The sequence below is a fragment of the Xenopus laevis genome, chromosome 8S, assembly GCF_017654675.1.
Source record: "Xenopus laevis strain J_2021 chromosome 8S, Xenopus_laevis_v10.1, whole genome shotgun sequence".
Taxonomy (NCBI): Eukaryota; Metazoa; Chordata; class Amphibia; order Anura; family Pipidae; genus Xenopus; species Xenopus laevis.
This window is the reverse complement of record NC_054386.1, coordinates 25,409,263-25,431,607: the sequence shown is the minus strand read 5'-3', so window position 1 is coordinate 25,431,607 and position 22,345 is coordinate 25,409,263. Positions and strand designations below refer to the sequence as shown.

General features: G+C 39.4%; 1 protein-coding gene across 16 annotated transcripts in view; it reads left to right on the top strand.

Annotated features, from left to right (window-relative positions):
- The first annotated feature begins 6,262 nt into the window (after window positions 1-6,262).
- LOC108699836 (neurexin-3) overlaps window positions 6,263-22,345 on the top strand; it is a 337,779-nt gene continuing 321,696 nt past the window's right edge. For 4 of the 16 annotated variants that reach the window (XM_041575096.1, XM_041575093.1, XM_041575092.1 and 1 more), the window contains exons 1-2: window positions 6,269-6,414; window positions 20,265-21,210. In XM_041575096.1, coding sequence (XP_041431030.1) covers window positions 20,502-21,210 — 709 coding nt within the window. In that variant the 5' untranslated portion in view covers window positions 6,269-6,414; window positions 20,265-20,501. Of the gene's footprint in view, window positions 6,415-6,454; window positions 6,618-20,264; window positions 21,211-22,345 lie in introns of those variants that run through there. The other 12 variants (XM_041575095.1, XM_041575088.1, XM_041575089.1 and 9 more) reach the window with 8 other exon arrangements.

Below are 22,345 nucleotides of genomic sequence, written 5' to 3'. Positions count from 1 at the left end.
AAGTGGTAGTGTTAAGGAAGCTGAGAAATGAAGTGTAACCTTAGGAGAACACAGATCTTTAGGTGGCCATAGATGTAACAATTACGATCTCTTTCCAAGAAAGATTGTTTGTTTCAAAACACAAGTGTAGAGCTGAATCGTCAGATATACAGGTAGAAACAATAGATATCTACCTTTATCTGACAATTCAGCACTAACAATGGCGATGTTTGGGTGCCTTCAAAGGCACCCGATCAAAATTTTCCGTCCAGCCCAGTTGACGAGCTGACTGATATGCAAGTCTTTTGCCGATATTGGTCGGCTCTTTCCCACCATACACGCACCGAATATCGTCCAAAAATTTTTTTTGCACAATATTAATTGTGCGTCTATGGCCACCTTAAGTATGAGGATTTTAATATGGGTCACATAAGAAAATGCCAGGAGGCAATGCACACTACAAGGGTCTGGCCACATGGGCAGATTCGGGGAGACTAGTCACCAGGCGCCAAATTTCTTCTTCGCGGCGACTAATCTCCCTGATCTGCCTTCTACTGGCTAAAATGAAAATCGCCCGTAATTGCCTCACGAGGAAACTTCGGGCGACTTCAGAAAATGAAGCGCTCCATGTGCCTACAGCCATGTGATTTACATTTTAGCCAGCGGAAGGCAGGGGAAGACAGATTGGGGAGATTAGTCGCTGCGAAGAAGAGGAGATCTGTCGTCTGACGACTAATCTCCCTGAATCTGCCTGTGTGGCCAGACCCTAAAGGATGGGCTTGTGTGTATAAACACAAAATATAACACTAGCCATACATGTTACTTGCACATGACTTGCAAAGATCCACCTCTGTGGACAAAACTTTTAGAACTTATTTGGGTACATAATCTGCAAGAAATTTGAGGGAACATTGCACAGCAAAAGCAGAGTAATGGAGGTAAGTAGGAATACAGTGAAATTACTTGACATGGGCAACCACAGTACAGAATGTAGGGGGTGGAGAAAATGCTTAAAATTGAATTTATTTTGGGGACGTAGTGTGAACTCTGTGCAAGGAAAAGCTGATTTGTTACAGAACAAATTGGTCACGATGCTGAGGAACACAGTCTTCAACGCAAACCTCCCACAACTCATATTCCCTTGTGCAATGTATTAATTTTATAACCTGTGGTTTGTATCTGTATCATGTAGAGCTGTGGTAAACTTACATTCCTCTCAGAATTGTGTATCTGCTTAGATGAAAATCAGTGTGTATCTGCACTAAGATAAAAGACATCTGTGTATCAGGGTACATCTGTATTATATGTAGAGCAGGTTGTATTAGTCTTAAACAAAGAGTATATGGTACAGTATCTATATACACACACACATGTATAGTAGGGTGTATTTTGATTATACACATGCTTTATATGGTTTATACACAAAGCATGATGTAGCAGCAGAGTAGGGGGATATCAGTTTATGATGTCATTGCCTTATATATTGTTACCCTTGTTATACAGAGAAAACGGTTCAATTATAGTTTATGCAGGACAGGTATACCTGTATACCTCTAAGACCTAAATACACTAAGCAGAAACTATTTATATTAAACAGATAACTCAAGGTGTGCTCTTTTCCTGTCAATATAACAATTAAGATTTTACGTTTACTAGTTTCACTATAAAACAGCTAATTTTCTGTTGCTGCTTTGGCCACTTAACATGGGTTCCAGAGGCTTGTCACACTGCTTATTCTGCTTTGTCTGGCATTAATAGCAGGCACGGTTCTCCTATGGACAGAAACCAGACACACTTTTAATACATAACTCCCCATCTCTTAGGCACAAGAGTTGTCAAATATGCATCTGCCACATAAGACATGTCTATTTTACAACTCCAACAGAACTTAGCAGGAGGTTCACCTAATAAGTATATTCCACTTCTGTAAGAAGCATGATGCACACTAAAGACACTGATTGCAAAGATCATGCTTGCCAAACTCAGTGATAATCTAAGAAATCAGGCATCCAATGTAAAAAGCCTACACCTTTAAATACATGATATTTAGATATAATTGGAAGAATTATAGGTGTACTTCAAGATCTTTGTTAAGCCTATTAGAGCTAACCCTACACTTCTGAGCAGTGGTGGACTGGATACTGGATACTAAGAATCTCTTGGTGGGCATGTAGTTAAAAGTCAAGTCTCCCCAATCCCAATAGCAGCATTTGAGCTGTTTACCAGTGGGCAGCCAGGGTCCATACTTTGCTGCTGTAATTTGAGTTTTTGTGTATATTAAATAAACTTTGATTTTTTATATTTTTATACTGGTCTCCTCAGTGCTCTGCTGTTTTTGCTCTTTTCCAGCTGTTTACCAGCCCTAGAATCCACTGTGCCTTTTGTGATAGTACACTGGGACCATAAATGGAGGTGGAATAAAAGGCAAATATGTTATACAGTCACTTGCTAAGTGAAGAGCAATGTGATCCTGGTAGGTATTTGACAAATGTCCCTTTGTGTGCCGATAGCCTTAATTGCCAAGGAAACATACGAGGTATCACAGAGATACCCAGCAGCAACATAATGGCACTGACTCAGACCAGAAATAAAACGGCTTCCCTGTTAGCAATAGCTTTACATACTGTAAGTGTGGGTGAAAATAAAAAGACATTAGGCCTCATTTATTTTGGCCTGGAAAAGTACACTTTAGGGTTGGACTGCATGGACGATTCCTGCGTTATCCGATGCGCTGCACAATAATGCAGACATCACGTCGGATGCGACAGAAATAAGGTCCGTTATAGTGTTGTCGGATAGTGCCGCAACGTTGATCAGACGCGGCACGACTGTCGAATGCAGACGCTGCATCGAGTCGGATCAATGCTGCAACACTATCCAACAAGGCTAAACTTATCTTATTTCTGTCGCATCCGACGTGACGCCTGAGTTGTTGCTCAGCGCGACGGATCGCGCAGAAATCGACCCTTATACCTTGCCCCTGTGTTATCCCATATGCAGATGCAACTATTTGAGCTCGCAAAATGAAGCACAGAGATTTGTGCCAGTCTCTTTATGCAGCACCATCAGCACTTGGAGGCTCAGCCTTTATATGGCCAGGAGGTTGGCATCAATTTTCACACCCCTTATTTTACTTGCCACTTGGAGTTACAAGGAGTTAAAAGTGAGGAAGTCCTGTACTTAAAGGGATTCTGTCATGATTTGTATGGTGTAGTTTATATTACAAATAATTCACTCTACCACATAAAATGTAATTTCTAATCCAATAAGTACTGTATATTTTTGTTAGTTGTAATACTGGTGTGTAGGCAGCCATCTCAGATCATTTTGCCTGGTCATGTGCTTTCAGAAAGAGCCGGTATTGCACTATGGAACTGCTTTCTGGGAGGCTGTAGTTTCTCAACAATGTAATGGAATGGGGATGCATTGGGACATGGGCTTTTACTATTCAGTGCTGTTCTTAGATCTACCAGGGAGCTGTTATCTGGTTACCTTCCCATTGTTCTGCTAATGGGCTATTGGGAGGGAGGGAAGGGAGGATGGTGATATCACTCCAACTTGCAGTACAGCAGTAAAGAGTGACTGAAGTTTATTAGAGCACAAGTCACATGACTGGGGCTCCTGGGAAACTGACAATATGTCTAGCCCCATGTCAGATTTCAAAATTAAATATAAAAAAAAATCAGTTTGCTCTTTTGAAAAATGAATTTCAGTTCAGAAGTCTGCTGGAGCAGCACTATTAACTAAAGCATTTTGGAAAAAAAACATGTTTTCCCATGACAGTATCCCTTTAATGAATGCATTACTTACACCTGCGCCAGCTGTGCTCTGTACCTTACACCAAATGTTGACTCAGGCACAAGGTACCTAGTCTCAGAGTTTTGTCACAGGCACTAAATGCCAGAGAATAGCCTGTCATAGACAATACTGAGAATTGGCTGAGTTTGAAACACGTAATCACACAAAATGCCTTCACATACATATCTGAGCAGTTACATGAAGTGTTTCAGCAGAGGCTGTTCTCAGTATTTTTTATGGCAGGGTATTTTCTAGGATTAAGTAGCTGCAGCAAACAGCACCAGGTGTCATTGCCTGTAAATGCATTTGCTCTAAAAGACATACAGTATATTTACACATCTAGGCATATTAGTGCTTGTGCTCCTGCTCCTCATAAATAAGTCCTTTTTTAGGGGAGGGAAAGACGCTGTTCTGCAACCAAAGCCAGAGGAAATACCTTCTTCCATTGAACTTCGACCAATCAAAGCAATGCTTCGTGCTTGCTGAGCTATGGGCACAGATCGCAAAGAAGTGGGAGGCAGCGAAGAGGAGGGAAGGGGGCAGTGGCGTAACTACTCGCCAGCGGGCCCTAACCCCTATAAATCGCACGCCAGAGTGCTGCTGGTGTGCGCATTGTACAATCTCCCCTTGCCCAGCTGCCCGTGATAACCTTTAGATCGTAAGCTCTTGTGGACAGGGCTCTGGATTTTCGGATTTACACTGTGACACCAATTAAAATAAATAAGCATTTATTGCCTACCCTATTTATAATACAACCAGTGGTTTAAATACAGCAGTGTGTGTTATGTATAATAGATTTCAACTTGCTTGTATATATGACATGATTTTAACAGGATCAGGAATGCAGGGTACAAATGGCACTTGCCAGGTCTGGGAGTCAAAATAGGCCTTGGCATTTCAACTGCACAGAGGTCCAAACAGCCCCCACCAGCCCAATAAATAGTGACAGTCTATGGCACCTTTCAGAATCCCATCTGGCATTTGCCAGAACCCACAGATTGTCGGTCCGGGTCTGGCACTTGCCCTATCACATGGATGTGCAATAATAATGATAATAGTATTAGGTACCAACAACATCAATTAGTAATGGGGATGCCATATAGACCAGAATAAGCTTCAGCCATATGCCTCTATGAGAGCGAGTGTATACACCCCACTCCAGAAATGGACTAGCGACAGCTCATATGTGAAATACCAGCTACTTTATCCAAACAAAACACTTTCTGCAGCCTTATACAATAAATGAAGAACAAACAGACATTAAAAAAAAAGTTTTAGATCATTTTAATTTTGCAAGCCCTAGCCAAAAGAAAAATGAAACAGCAGGCAGTTCTACTGACCTTTCAGCTATCAGTCATGTGCAAGAAGCGTTATTTAATCGGGGGTCCCCAATTCCCTGGTCAAGTGGATCTGCAGAGCTGTGATTAGAGCAGTCAGAGAGATATTACTGCATACGGTCACTTCTCTGTCTGACCCTGTTAAACCTCGCCAATAGCCAGGCCCGGACTGGCAATCTGTGGGTTCTGGCAAATGCCAGAGGGGCTGCTATAAGGTCCCATAGAAAGTCAGTATTTTGTGGTCTGGTTGGAGCTGTTCGGGCCTCTTTGTGGGCTGATTGGGCAATGTGTGTACCTAAAATGCCAGGGCCTATTTTAATTCTCAGTCCGGACCTGAGCTCAATGGATTGCAGCAATCGGCCGCTTTAACAACCCACTTTTTATTTATTTTTTTGGACTGGCAAAAAAACTAAAAACTAAAAAAGTTTAAAACTAAAAAAAGTTATCATATTTTCCAGTAAAATATTTATTTTATTAGATGAGCGGTGAGATGTGAAGCTACGCAAAACTACAACTCCCACCATCATCAGCTAACTAGATCACAGCTGGGACGTTTTAATAGTTTTGCAGTGAAATGCATAGCTTATACTATGTGTAAAATGAAATAAAGGTCACATACAGGGGTGTAACTGGGGGCACAGGAGGTATAGGGAACCCAGTCCACCCAGAACATTAACTGACAAGCAGGGATTATACTGGTTTTGGCTACAGAACTTTCACCTCTTTTGCTTCTTTTTCAGCATTCAGTCAGTTAGTTGCTGTGACGATATCTGCAATTATCGGTCTCAGCAGCCCCACTCTGGGTACACAGTCTTAAGGGAGAATTCCACTTTATAAAGGCAGCGGGGGAAGGACTTGAGTTAGGGAATTGCAGGAGCAGCGTTCATGGCTCACTCCCTGCCTGTTTGTTTGTTACCCCCTCCCTTCCTCCCTCTGCCTTCAGCTCCAAAATGAAATGGGAAGGGGAGGGAGCCAGCCAAACACACACGAACTAAAAAAATACATTTGTAAAAAAAAAAACTGTAAATGCCTTTTTAAAAGTCAGCAGTGGAGGAGGAAAATCCAGTTCAACTCTTTATTGAGCATTCTCAGCCCACCTGCGTGATATAACGTGATGTAGGATCACCTTCACGAGCGATAGGCGGGGAACATTAACAGCAGCTGCCCCTCCTGCTCCTGTCTCTTTAAAGAGCGGTCCCCGGGGCGTGGCCAGCCCTGGAGTGTGTGGATTCCGAAGCTTCCCTGGCAGTGTGAGGCTGAAGCTGCTCCGCACACAGGACGTTCATTTCCCGGCGGCCAGGTCAGCACCCGGGGTTTAACAACACGGGCTGGGGAGGGGGAGAAACTGTCAAACACAGCAGAAAGAAGCTAGCATTCTCACCCAGTCACTAACATCATTCCTTCTACTAATACATCTATTTCTAGTACAACAATTTGTACTTCTGCGTGTAACTGATGTAGCCGTCTCCTCAGAAATACCTGTTCTCCCCTCTGTCTTCTCAGGTATCTATTTGTTCTCTGTGTTATCCATATCAGTGTATAGAATTTATAGTGCACACACGTGTAGAGATATATATATATATATATATATATATATATATATATATATATATATATATATCTGTATATATATATATATATCTGTATAAATGGAAAGCGGCAGGGCGTTTGCCCATTACACACTTAAGGAGCAGAGAATGATGTCATTTGGGAGCAGCGAATGATGTCATTTGGAAGTAAAGTATGATGACTTTGATGATTCTGTAGGTGACTGTGTTATTGCTGTGCTCTCTCCCTCTATTATTCTCCCTCTCTCTTTATCACAAACAAAAAGAGGCAGAACTTTTCTCCCCCCAAAGGGAAAAAAAAAATCTTTTATTTTCTCCTCTAATAAATACTATTTCTAAAAAATTTCCTTCTCCAAACTCTCCCATTAACTGTTTTTTTTTTTTTTTTTTTTTTTAGAAAATAGGGTGCAGATCGTGCGTGGTATGGGACCCAACATACCACGCACGAAAATGGAGAATATCTAGCGTTGAGGTTGTCTTTTCATGTCATTTATTTTATACCCCATGAAATTGTAGATCACAAAAAAATCATTGTGGGCATATTTTGAGGAATCAAGAATTGTCATATATTTGCGTTTTTTAAATATCTCTAGTTGAAAATGTATATATATTTGATATATATATTTGTGTATGTATGTGTGTGTGTGTATATATATATATATATATATATATGTAAAAAATTAGAAAAAATATATGTATTTCTTCTAAAAAAATAAAAAAAGGGGCCAATTCGTGAACAGGGAGATGTTGGGGGGAAGGAATTAGCCAAAGGGATGGACTGGTTGCGAGGAAACCTAGCGTGAAATTAAAGATACCTCCATTTTCTTCTTAGACGCTGATACATTTGCTCATTTCTTTTTGTTTTAACTGACTCAAATTAAATTTTTCTTTAAAAAACGGAAAAATGAAATGCAGCTACTTCACATTTATTGGGGGGGATTGACATTTAGACAAAGCTTTCTTCGTTTGTTGTTGTTTTCGCATTTCAGTGCTTTTTTTTTTTTTTTGCTCCTTTTCAATTTCATTTTGCAAACAAAATAGATACATTTTCAAATGAGATCATTTATTTGAAAGCGTGGTCGCCAAGATATTTAAAGGAGAATTTGGATTTGTTTAAAAATGCTTAAAACATAGACTATTTTCTTTTGGAAGTGTGCTTTGAATTGATTATTTAAAAAATGATATTTCTGCTTCCCTTCCACAAATCTTTTTGTTTACTGATAACACTTGAACAGAAAGAGTGATAAATAGAAGTAATCTGGGTACAGGTGATGGATTTTTTTAGATTGTATGCCTTGTGAACCGCTAGTTTAATCTGAAGCTTTAGGGTGTCAGAATGTTCTATCTTGTTTATCGTGTGTTTTTTTTTACCCCTAGCTTTTTTTTTAAGTAAATCTGAGAGAGTCGAACATTGAAAAGGGTCCAATTATTCTGCTGATTGCTAGCACTGGCTGCCTATTTAGTTTCATTATCCATAAGACGCATTATTTCCCCCCATCACTGTAAAAGTGGACGAGAGTGTGTGTGCAGGAGGGAGAGGAGGCGGGGGGCTTTAATAGCAGTGTGATTAGACCCACAGCTGCAAAACTGAGATATCAGGAGCCCTAACAATCACACACTCACACACATATTTATTGGGACGGATTAGCAAACTGATTCTGTAATGTTGTTTTCTATTGTATTTTGGTTATTTTACATTTTGCTATAGCATTTTCACACGCAACCTTCTACGCACTCCCCACTTCTGACCCCTTTCCCCCCCATTATCCAGTAAGGTTTTAGAATATTTAATGGTCGTGAATTTTAAGCGTGTTGCAGTTATGTTGAGGGGGATGGATACAGAAAAAGAATCACGTTTTTCCCCCTCGTGAGGAATGTTTTTTCCCCCCGCCACCCTTCGCCCTCTCCTGGTGCAATGTACAACATGTTATGCTTTGCCAAAGTGGATCGTCGGAGGGTGGGGGGGCTGTGGTAGGGGGAGGAGAGAGGCAGTGATGGGGGGGAAAGACAAGGGAGGAGAAGGGGATGAATGTGGAACCCAACGCCATTTTCCCTCCCGTGTTCGGTATTCTGTCGCAATTTATAGAAAATGGGGGTCATTGGCATTACGGGGCTCTATGACGGAGAAGCAGACACAATTGAAAAATAGACTCAGGGACTGAAGCTTTATTGGAAGGACAGGCGTACAGTGATAATGATTATGGGTAACCATCCATGAAATGTTGGCTAAGAAGATGAACAGGCACTCTTTGCTGAGCCTGAAGCGTAGATGATAACATGTTTGTGGGGGAGGAATATGATGTCAATATCATTCAACAACCCCTAAATCTCTGACCCTTTGCTCCCCAATAATTCTTTTGTTGAAGAGCCTTAAATAACCGTGCTCTTAAATGTAAAACACAGGGGTGTTCTTGGATACCTCTCATGGGGTCCATTCTGGTATTTATCTCATAAGGCGTTGAGAGGGCTCAGTACTAGAATACATTAAAAGCTTGCGCAGTAGCGCAGAGAATTGTCAAACTCAATGCGTGTTCGGACACCTCCCCCTTACCTCATCGCATTGCTTTTTTCCCGTCAAATGATTGGAAATGCCTTTTATTTGACTCTTTCATTGCTGAATGGTTGGGCGTAAAATCTGTTGGTGCATGTGTATTTTCAGAAACATTACATTCATTTAGTCTTTTATTAACCTCATACATTTTTCTACTCATTGCTGTTGGTATATTCGATAATGTCGGATAAACTGTAGAACAAGGACTTTTGCTCCCGTTCATTGTGCAAATCCATAGGCTTGTCATCTTGTAGGTTTATAGTGTTTAGGCTTGATAATGATCCCTGCTGTCTCTTCTCATCAGATGGCTGACCCTAAAAAAGCATATTAAGAGATTTATAATAAATTGCAAAGGGTCAGGGATTTTTTTTTCTAAATAGAGCCTCCTCCCCATGCAAAGAAGATGCCTTTAGAGCGAGCAGAATGCTGCCATGAGCGGAAACAGTCTGTCTCATTTCACCGGTGTTATTTAATTAAGCTTTGGTTGTAGTGCAGTTTCTTACTTGGTTTGCCATTGCTGGAGAGATTCTTTGCACTTTGTGTATCTTCAGTGTACCTTTCTTTTCTACTGTTATGGTTCTGTATGTGCTTATGTTTATTTTACCATTTTATGCAGAGTAGTAATCACTTACTGATTAGCTGCATGATGAATGATTTCTGAAGAGGAATTCTTATGTGAAATTACTATTCAGTATTCTGTGATTTCCTCCCCAGTCACTGCAGACTGCTAGTGAGCACCTGTCTATTAAATGAATGAAGGCCTCTCTGAAATCTTTAAATCGGATGAGGTTTCTGGCAGTGTAGCTAATACAGAAAAAATTCTAGAAAAGTTATTTTTTTTTTAAAAAAAATGCATTCCTTCCTTATGGTGTTGCACTTTATCTCTCCTTTGTTCATTTCTATTTAAAACTGCTCTTGGTGTTTACTGCCACTAATTTATTTACTGTAACTTGTTATATTGTACATGTGTGTGCTCTGCAAATAATATCTTTTTAATGCTACTAAATTCCACTCTACTGCAGGCAAAAAAATTCTCATGCTAAATTGGTGTTGTGCTTAAGATATGGCTTTACCAGATTCACAGCTCATTTTCACTGAAAAACCTCTGAACCTCACATTCTGTTAGTATTCCATGGGACATTAATATAAGTGCATGCACAATACATTTGATACAATGCCACACAGAAAGTTACTGGTTAAATTAAGGAATGTTGACCTGGAACATAATATTTGTACATGGATAGAAAACAGGCTAAAAGATAGACTACAAAGAGTGGTGGTAAATGGAACATTTTCTGATTGGACCAGTGTTGTTAGTGGAGTACCTCAGGGCTCTGTACTTGGCCCTTTGCTTTTCAACTTGTTTATTAATGACCTGGAGGTGGGTATTGAAAGTACTGTTTCTATTTTTGCAGATGATACTAAATTGTGCAGAACTATAGGTTCCATGCAGGATGCTGCCACTTTGCAGAGTGATTTGTCTAAACTGGAAAACTGGGCAGCAAACTGGAAAATGAGGTTCAATGTTGATAAATGCAGGTTATGCACTTTGACAAACATAATATATATGCAAGTTATACACTAAATGGCAGTGTGTTGGGAGTTTCCTTAACTGAGAAGGATCTTCAGGTTTTTGTAAATAGCAAGTTGTCTAATTCTGGGCAGTGTCATTCTGTGGCTACTAAAGCAAATAAAGTTCTGTCTTGCTTTAAAAATTGCATCAACTCAAGGGATGAAAACATAATTTTGCCTCTTTATAGGTCCCTGGTAAGGCCTCACCTGGAGTATGCAGTGCAGTTTTGGACTCCAGTCCTTAAGAGGGATATAAATGAGCTGGAGAGAGTGCAGAGACTAAGTGCAACTAAATTGGTTAGAGGGATGGAAGACTTAAATAATGAGGGGAGACTGTCAAGGTTGGGGTTGTTTTCTCTAGAAAAATGGTGCTTGTGAGGGGACATGATTACACTTTACAAGTACATTATAGACAAATAGCAGGGGACCTTTTTACCCATAAAGTGGATCACCGTACCAGAGGCCACCCCTTTTGACTAGAAGAAAAGAACTTTCATTTGAAGCAGCTTAGGTGGTTCTTCACAGTGAGGACAGTGAGGTTGTGGAATGCACTGCACCCAAACCAAAACTAATGAAACAAAAATTGTAATTCTAAGCAACTTCCCAATATGTATGTTATTGTAATTGAAAACATTATCTAGCTAGCCATTTATATTCTCTGCACAGCTCGTCTTGACTGTCAAGTCAACACCTTGCATAATTTGACATTTTGGGAACTGGAAGAAGACAGATCTATGATACATTGCTTGATGCATTGTTTCAAGACACAGACGTAGTGACTGGCGAATTTTTATTTGCCAGGCGCGAATTTGCGGGGATTTTCACCGCCGGCGGCAAAATTATATTTGATGCCGGGGACAATTCAGACGCTGGTGACAATTCTAGGCGCCCATTGACTTTAATGGGTGTCAGACTTGTCTCCAGCATCAGAATTGTCAAATATTTTGACGTTGCAACAAAAATCGCGCTTTGCGAATTTTTCACTGTTTTGCAAATTTCGCAGGAAATTCACACATCTCTATACTTTTATTCTAATAATTTATATTTTACTATCTTCCCTGTAACTCATTTTGGTTTGTGTAACCTAGAGCCTTCACTATGGGTGGGCTTTATAAAAGTGTTATCAGAAGCTGTAATTTGGCACCCACCATTGTTTGATATAAATTTATTAAATATAACATTTATAAATATAGAACAGAGTGATGACTTGTGGGAAAACAGAGTGGAGGCAAAATTGATTGGGAGATTGATATACTATAAACTGGAAGATGAACTAATACAATGTATGAAATGAGTGAAAGAGGAAAAGAGTTTGGATTTAGGGTTCATAAGCAGAGATGCACAAGAGCAGTGAAGCAAAGGCAAATGGAGAAATACATGGAGGAGAATGATGCTCAGTGGAGAGGGACACCTCAGGGAAGACACTGGGGGGCAAGAGGGGAAGTAAACTAGGAGGGTGATTTCAAGGGCAGAGGTAAATAAGGGAAGGACAAATAAGAGATTTAATACTATATACATTAGAGTTTAGAGAAACTGAGTCATAGGGAAATGCATAGAGAGCAATACATTGGGAGAGCGAGAAGAAAGTACCACAGACATAAAGACCTTAAGGGCAAGGTCTGACACGGCGTTTTTACATTGCGTTTTTAAAAAAGCTCTGTCGGGCATAAATACGCCACTGAAACCACACGCGACAGTCAACATGCGTTTTTCAGCACGTCTTTTTCTTTTCCCAACATGCACTTCTCATTGTTCTCATTCCCCATAATTCCACTGGCTGGAAAGAGAAAATAGAAAAACTATTTAGAAATAGAAAAACTATTTACATGCAAAAATGAGCAGGAATGATCGTCAATACGCAGCATAATTACATCACTGGCCGTAAAAAAAAGCAAAGAGTGTGGACGCCATATAAATCACAACGTAAAGTGTGGATTCAAAATTGCAGATCCCATAGTCTTATTGACTTGGTAGTTTCTTGACGTATTGGCATTTCTGCTAAAAGACGCCGATACTGGCGTCCCGTGGCGGATTTCGGCTTGCAAGTGCCCTGTGAGAAATGCCATAGTACATTTTCCATTAGTTTCAGTGGTAGTGCAGTTTATGTGTATTTACACCCGAAGGAGCTTTTTTAAAAACGCCACGTCTGGCCTTGCACGTAAATTAGCCTCTACTGAAGGTGTTGGTTGAAAATACACAGTGCATGGAAAGACAGCAGACTCAGACCAGAGCACTCTGTATCGCCATCATTGTCTTGTTTTTTCATGTCTCTCTAAAAATAGATTTTACTGCTCTGAAAACTGTGCTCCTTTGTATTCATGTAATGCATTTTGTGTTCTCTCTTGAGCTACCATTCTTTCATTTAGATGTTTGTTATTCTCCATGTATTTTTTTAATTTCATTCACCTTTTCTTCACCATCCTTTTTTTTTTTTCCTTACACAAACTGATTTTTCTGTACACATACTTTTCCCATGCCTCTAAGCCCTTTGGAAGTGATCGGTCAGTCTGCGCTGCTTTCTGCAGCGCTATAGACTTGTTGTGAGTTGAGGTAATTGGTGTAGATGTGTAATCAATGTGTCAGCAAGTCCCCCGGGTGCTTTGGTACATCACCTGGCTGTGATTAAAGAGGGGACACAGCAACACGTCACTTTCAGCACAAGCAGAGGAGAGACACATTACAAATTTGATACCCAGTTGCAGTGCTTTTATTTGGTGTTATGGGTTAAGTGTTATGTTTCCATGTGCCTAACTAGTTATAATTTTGCTCTGCTCAGTCCAGTTCTTAGTTACAGAGCTGATATCCCTGTGTTCTATCAGCAAGGCATCTTCTGTGGCAGAATCTCAAGAGTTAATTTAGTGTGGCAGAGAGTAGGTCATTAGCCATGAGCAGTGTGGGGGGCTTGCATGGGTTACTGTGAGGGGAAATATTAATGTGAGCTGACAGCAACATTGTCTGCCACCCCAGCTATGAAAATCAGTGCATGATGGGAAGCTCACCTCATTTCTTCCCTGCAGCCCTCTCTGCTATTTCAGTTAGTGAAACACACAGCTTTACTGTATGTGCTACAGTGTATGTACTGCCTAGAAATGTAGTTCCATACCTCCTCTTTTCATGTCTCTGCAGTGCCTATCTCTATTCTAATGTAGCTGTTCTCACAGAGCCCTGGAGTTGATGCTGTCTGTTACTTTAGAATGTAACTGTCCATAGACACAAAGATCCGATTTTCAGACCGTGTGGAGAGAGTCCCGTCATTTTTCGTCCAGCGGAGATCGGTCGTTTGGTCGATCAGACAGGTTAAAAGATTTCTGTCGGCTGTGGATAATATCTCTGCATGTATTGCAGATCATACGACTGTCACTAGCTTTGGTCGGACATAACTTTCGTACGATTGCGGTCAGGGGCAGAACATCAGCTGATCTGTTCTTTTCTACTTTATTTGATCTGAATGGTTAGTGGCAGGTCGGGAGATGGGGAAGTCCGATTGTTCGAGGATTCGAACGATTGGATCTTTGCATCTATGGCCCGCTTAAGTGCTTGTGAGCATGGCCCTCCACGCCTATTTGTATTCTGTAATCCTTTTTTGTTAAATACTTGTAAGACCCCTCGTTTGTACATTTCTGAGTAACTTGCTGGTGCTATACAAATAAACTATGCTGATCAAAGACTATCTTTATTGTCTGTCTGTCTGTCTGTCAATCATCTATCTATCTATCTCTGTTTCAGTTCTAATCCGAAAACATATACTATACCTGCCTGCAACTTTAGTTGCTTATTGAATTAACTCTAATGGTGAAGCAATCTGCTTTTCCAGCGCTATACAGACCTTTAATACAGAAACCAAATTCTACTGCTACTGTCAGTCCAGCACTGACCAGACTGCTTCCTGTATGCCCACCCCTGCATTTTGTACTATTTTTTTAATACTTAAAGGAGCCTATTCTGTAATAATTCTGTGTATTTTGTACCACATCAAAGGTCATATCTAATTTAGTGCATTATAATAAAATAGGGGCCACCACGACACCTGGAGGGTCAGTTCTAAAGCAAGTTTGAGTTAGTGCTAACTCAAAGCACTCTGCCTTGAGCTGAATAATTTACTTAACCATACAAGTATGAGCATTCGTAACCTTTTTCTATGTCCTCTGCAGGCTAACTGCTCTTAAAGTAATTTGTTCTGCTGAAGGCAGGCTGCTATGAGTCAAAGCTGACTTGATTCACCCTGCCTTCCTCTCTATAGGCTATAATATAATGCTGTGTATTCTTGTACAAGAAACATGTCGATATTGTAAAATATGTCATGGAGGCCCCATATATAATAAACAGAGCAAATACACCGACATAGGAGCCGAATTAAAAAAAATTCAATATAAAATACATTGATTTGGCAAGAAAATAGTCTGTACAATCAGAACATGATATCTTTTAGGCAAAGTATATATAGAGTCACACTCTGTTTTCATTGCTTTTGTGAAGCTTGCTTCATACTTCCCCAAAGCTACCTGCCATTTTTAGTATCCAGTGTACCTTGGCCTAAACATTTGACACCCCCAGTAATTATAATGGCTTATCTGATACCCCAGTCTGGTGCTCCTGTTAGCTGAAAAGTGCACTGGGGTGCTACTGTAGAAGCACTGTACCCTGCTCTTATTCCTTTTTTTAGATCTTCTCTTCTGTCCTGGGTCATGTGTGCACACTCGGTACAGTGAAAGGCTATCTTTTTACTTCTTAAGTTAAACTTTTCTCTCTAATGTGCATGTGCACCTGAAGTGGGACAGTAGAAGAAGTTCCAGAAGATAGCAGCATGGCACTCCTGCAGTAATACCCAGGGCTTGTGCACTTTTCAGCAAACAGGTGCATTGGCCCAGGGAATCAGGTAAATAATTACAATCACTGGGGGGTGCCTAATACTTTGGCACCCCCAGTAACTATCCCTTTCCTTCTCCTTTAAAGTGCGTTGTATACGAGATGTGCAAGTAGCAGGTGTCCTGACAGAAGCTGTGGGCTCATACCTGGCTGCCAAGTATTGATTGTGAAATGATTGAAGGCACGTTGGAATCAGGAATGGCTGGCAGTGCGTCCTGCTTTTAATGTGGTTCTTGGCAGAGCAGCAAGTCTACAGAAGAGAAACATGAAAATATAAGGGCAGGAAAAAGACAGATAGGCTCAGCTAGTCTGCCCAATTTTTTTTATTTTACAGTGCGAAATGTGTTTTGGCTTGTCCTTGCTGGACTTTGCAGTACTCATGTAATTATTTAAAATGTTTTTACAATTTTATTGTTAAAGGGTACTACTTCTGCTGGAAGTTTTCCTGACTTCCCTTTCATTAAATATTGCTTCCTAACAATAACTCTTGATAGCATTTTCATTCAAGGATAATCAAGATGCAAGACTCTAGTTCCAGAAATATTTCACACTTCTGTGGGTTCAAATATATATGGTAGACTAAGATCAATTAATTCATCAGTTAATAACAGACAAATCCGCTGGAGAACCTTCCAAACAGGGAAAATCATGCTTGCATCACATGTTTTGGATATCCCTGATCCTTCCTCAGGTGAATTCATGGAAGATAATGATGAGAATCTGTTTATAATCCATAAATCCTAACTTCATAAACACATGGCCTCCTGAACAAATCAGGTAATACAGTATCCGAACCACATACGCATATCAATGGTTAACCTTTCATTTTATGTGTGTAAAGGCAAAGTTGCACAACAAAGTAAATATACAAAGTATTTCAAAACAGATACTTAATACATAGATAACAATCCTGTACCAGTATACACCTTATAGGCTACATTTTAAGAATAGACTGTAAATGGGTGTTATCCATTGATTTGTGTTTTTGTAATAATTTACAAAAATCTACCTGGCCCTTAGGGGGAGCTGTCAGGTGATTATGATGTTTGGGGTTGTGGGATACATACATACATACATACATACATACATACATACATACATACATACATACATACATACATACATACATACATACGTATACATATATATATATATATATCTGACAGTGTGGCAAACCCTGGAATGCCTGGCCATTGGCCAACCATTTACACTATCAGATAAGCTTGGCTATTATAGTTGTACTGTATGTTCCATGTCGGACTGGGACACCAGGGGCCCACCAAAAAACCTTAGACCAGGGGCCCACCCTCAGTATTATTTTTCTTCTCCTCACTCAACCTCTATTCTCCTAGTCTCTTTTCTTTACATACTATAATCTATTGTTCCATCTATTTAGCCCCTTTGTTCTTATAGAAATCGGGAATGGCCATAAAATATCCCAAATGTTTAGAAGCAGGAGGGCCCACTGACACCTGGCCCACTGGGAGTTTTCCTAAAAGTTTTCCCTTTCATTTTAAAAGCTTGGTTCTTTCCCAGGGACACAAACTGCCAAACAGTTGTCGTGTTAATGATCACTATATGAAAATGTAAAAGAGGTGGGGTATTAAAATGACAAAGGTGAAGTTATATGAGGTATTATGAGAAATAGTAGAAATGCCTAATGGGGCTGTAAAACGGTTCCTTTGTGGCAATACGTGGGTATTAAATTTAGTAGTTTATTAACATTGGTTCTTATAATATAATAATAATAATTTTGTTCTGAGCAGTTAAAATTTACTGTGATACACTGTATCTTGGGATGCTTGTTGCTCCCTTTTTTGGCAGTCCTCCAAGTAAAGGCAACCTAACACCATCACATGTAAGACTTTTCTGCTGTCTCACACCACTGCTCAAGGATCATCTTACAGTAACTTGGATCTGCTTCCATACATACTGAATTAAATATAACCAACAGTTTTTCTCTGTTTACCACTCTGATCCTTGTGTTAGCAGACTGCTGCTGTCTGGGAAATACCAAGGATGTACTGGTAAATGCATTAGGAGGGAGACCGGCCATCCCTTTCCAAGTGTGCAGTGCGATATTAGTAGTTCCTCATCTTCTTCTTTTCTGCTGATTCTATACTAGGTATGCACCGAATCCACTTCTTTGGATTTGGCAGAACCCCTGAATCCTTGGCCGAAAACCGATCCGAATCGGTGAAAACATTTTGTACTTACTTGTTTTGTGGCAAAAAGTCAAGTGATTTCCCTCCCGCCCCTAATTTGCATATGCAGATTAGGATTCGTATTTGGTTCGGCCAGGCAGAAGGATTCGGCTGAATCCGAATCCTGCTGAAAAAGGCTGAATCCCGAACTGAAGCCTGGATTCGGTGCATTCAGTTTTCTATACACATGGTCTGTGCTGCTGTCAGTTATTGGGCTTAGGGACCGTCTCAAAATATACAATACGCATAGAATATAAATGTGACAGTATAAAGCTGATTAGTAATAGTTTCATCGATAAATTTACAAAACAGCAAAAAAAAATTCGCAAAAAGGGCAAAAAATTCTCAAAACGCATTGAAGTGACTATTTTGTCCAAATGCATTAAAGTCAATTGGTGTCCATATAAATTTGACACGAGTTTTTTTTTTTTTTTTTTGCATGTGCCAAATTTTTCTACGAATCCAGGCCTGGTGATCTCCATTTAATGGCTGGCTTAAGAGTCCAGCATTTCTGTTTTATTGTGCCTCGGTTAAGTCTTATTATTATTATTATTATTTTTTTTTTTAATCTTATCGTTAAAGCCACTACACAAATTTATGTAAATGTTAATGTACATCCATCCAAAACTACTGTACACGACACAATATTGGACACTGTTTTCAGCAAAAGAAACCCCTTTTTTTCATTTGGACATAAAAATATGTGGGGACTCGACCCACTCTGCTGTGTGTTTCCATTTCATTTGAAAGGGAAGTGTTTGTCAGTGGAAATGGACATTTTTTTTTCTTTTTGTTTAACTTATTGATGTTTAGCAGCCTATGATATTTGATCCTTTTCTGTCTAGTGCTTATAATGAATAAGTACACAGACATGAGAGTACACAGACATGCATCCACTGTATTTTTCCTGGTGCTCCCACCTATAATTATTCATTCAGCTACCGTGTTTTTTTTTTCTTTTTTTTTTTTACCCGAGGCTATTTGTTGGTGTATTTTATGTTTAATTTAAACTTTAAAGGAACAGTAACACCAAAAAAATTAAAGTGTTTTAAAGTAATCAAAATATCATGTCATGTTGCCCTGCACTGTTAAAACTGATCTGTTTGCTTCAGAAACACTACTATAGTTCATATAATCAAGCTGCTGTGTAGCAATGGCGGGAATTGAAAAAAAAGCTAAATGGCACAGGATAAATAGAGGATAACAGATAACACTATTATGTTCTACAGAGCTTATCTGCTGTATAACCTTTTCTCTTTTGAATGGCTGCTTGCATTGCTACACAGAAACCTATTTATATAAACAATAGTAGCGTTTCTGATGCAAACACAACCATTTTATTAGTGCAGGGCAACACTGCATTATATTTTTATTACTTTAAAATACAAATTTTTTTGATGTTACTAAAACTATCACTCATGAAGCAAGAATAAACAATTTGCTTTTAAATCCCCTAACTCAAGTCTTATTGAGGCTCTGAAATATGTTAAGGCTAAGTGGGTTGTGTTACTTGTTCTAGGCTATGGAGCTCATTCATTCGGCTAGAATACTATTTACATTTGAACTCAAGCCTATAGAAAGATCATCCAGTCCCAACCTAGAAAGGATTAGGGCTAAACTACACAGGATATTTTGTAGGATGTAGTCCATAGGTGAAAATATAATGGTATTTATATTTATTTATTGATATGCATACTACATGGCTTTGCCATCCAATGTGACACGCCTGTTAGATGCGGAAGCTGCATGCTGTGTCTTCATCCGATAAGATAAAATGTTATTGACAGGCTTTTTTCTTCTCATTGAAATACGTTGAATGTCGGCTGTAGATTCATGAACATGTGAAAACTCAATTGAAGAGTATGGGAAAAAAATTTAAACTGAATTAGATGTTTTTTCACCTCATATTGAATCTTGCCCATGAGTTTTCATCTGATAAATCATGAGAAATTCTCCCTGGATTGAATCTGGCCCGTTATCTGATCCAACTTAACATTACAGCTCTGGGGATCAGATTTTGTAGGATCCAACGAAATCTTGTGCTGTTGCATGACAAGATCAGATAACATCTGACCTTCAAAATCTCCTGTGTAGTTTAGTCCTTACTCGCCTTCATACAACTGATAGGTTTGTCCTAAGCTTACAGCGGTGGGTTTGGTTGTGAATAATTTAAGATAATCAGTATTGTAGTCCTATATTATGTGTGATAATAATACATTCCTATGTTTTATAGGAAAGTGTCCGTATCACTTAAACTGATTTACCTCTGTGCTCTTATATTATATTAACATTTCTACTACACCAAACACAGCCCAGAAATTCTTATAGCTTTGCTATCACTAGATATTATGTATATCCAAGTAACACTTCTTTTCTTTTTCTGTTATAGATCATCTCAAGCTTGAGCCTAGATTATCTCCATTTGCAAGATTGAAAGTTTTCACCTCAAGTCCTTCTTATCTACTTTTGTTGCAAAAATAATAAGCTTGGGATGCTGGATAAAATGTGCAGCTACTGAAGTTTAAATCAAGATCTTGGTCTTTTTATTTTTGAATAAAACACCAGGCTCTGCCACCCTCACACTCTTCTCTCTGGTCTATCTGCCTTTACTGTTCTTGAAACCACCATGTCCACCAACCTGCACTCCCTTAGTCTCTGTCTACCGCTAAATTTATTAATCTGTTCGATCCTAGGCTTGAGTTTAGGATTAGAGTTCATGGGCTTGCCCAGTCAGTGGGCACGTTATTTACGTTGGGATGCTAGCACTCGCAGTGATCTCAGCTTCCAGCTCAGAACCAATGTTTCTGCTGGTCTTCTGATCTACTTTGATGATGGAGGCATTTGTGACTTTCTCTGCCTTTCTTTGGCTGATGGACATGTTCAACTGCGTTTCAGCATTGATTGTGCAGAGACTGCTATTGTAAGTGACAAGAAAGTTAATGACGGTGGTTGGCACTTCCTAATGGTAAGCCGGAACAGGCTGAGAACCACGCTCGTTTTGGATGGAGAAGCTATGCCTGGAGACCTCCGACCCCAAAGACAGCACATGAATATTGTCAGCGACTTATTTGTTGGAGGAGTTCCAGGTGATATACGTTCTGGTGCTTTGACCCTTGGTTCTGTCAGGGATATGCCTGCATTTTCTGGATATCTGCTTGATATAAAATATGGAAACACAGAGCCAAGGCTCCTGGGAAGTCATGGAGCTCATCTGGACCTAGAGGGGCTATGCACAGAGAATCCATGTGAGAATGGAGGAGCTTGCCTACTGTTAGATGGAGAACCCACCTGTGATTGTACGGCCACTGGATATGTGGGAAAATTCTGCTCAGAAGGTAAGTTACAGTTGAGGGCTCTACAGGACTGGGTTTGAAAACATGAATATCAAAAGAACATATATTCACACTAACATGTTATGTTTATTCTGATTGTTAATGAAGCCTAAATCATTTTTAAACAATTCAAATTAAATTAGTAACAGTTCTAAGAATTTGCAGCTCTTGGTTTTTATAGTAGAGAATACATAGGAAACTGACTTTTTTTCAGCACACTTATTCTCTTCCAAACTTTGTCAATGTTTTTTTTTTTTTAAACCATTCCCTTATACTATATGTTCCACAATCTGCAGTCCTTTAATAAACCAAATACCTAACACTCCATTCCATTTTGTTCTCGTCGTGCAAAACTATCTATATAAATAATGTATTGGCTAATCCCATTGTATGTTCAGTGGTGATATTGCTTTTGATTATTCAACAGAAAATTGCAGTACAAGTTAGGCTAATGGCACAGGCTTGGCGTTTCTCCACCTGCACTTTTCCTGCAGACAGAGAAAAGCTGATGCGCTCCCATCCACTCATCTTGATAAGAGTGCACACTGACAGGCACAGCGTTAGCCTGAATACTGACACATATTTGGAAACCCGCCCAATAACTTCATTTGCAGGTATAAATAGTGAGAGGCACTGTGGCAACTGAACTCAGCTCATGGAAAGGTGACTGCTGTTTCGTTAAAATGGTACATGTAGTCAGAACCAACCAGCAGAGTGCAAGTAGCAAAAGGACAGATAGATACTGTTTTCAGTATCAATTACATTTACAAGTAAGTTGAATTATTGAAATTATATAATTAATTTACTATCCCTGCTCCAGAGGATTTTTATTACATCATCAGATTAATATTTATTCTGCAGTTGCAATGAAAGATTATACAATTGTTTTTGCCAATCTGTCTGCACATTTTATTGCCTTCATCTATTATCTGTGATTAAGAAGAACCTAATAGGTCTAAGCTATAAAAATATGTCAGGGCAGGGGTATAGCAATTATGGTAAATTTATCAGATAATTTGAAAAATTAGGGGCACTTGTAAAAAAAAAAAAAAAATCCAGATAGTAGGGTTGCTCTGATGGCATTTTAATTAAGTCAAATTACTTTTCAACTCATCAGTATAGGCTTCCAAGGATCTTA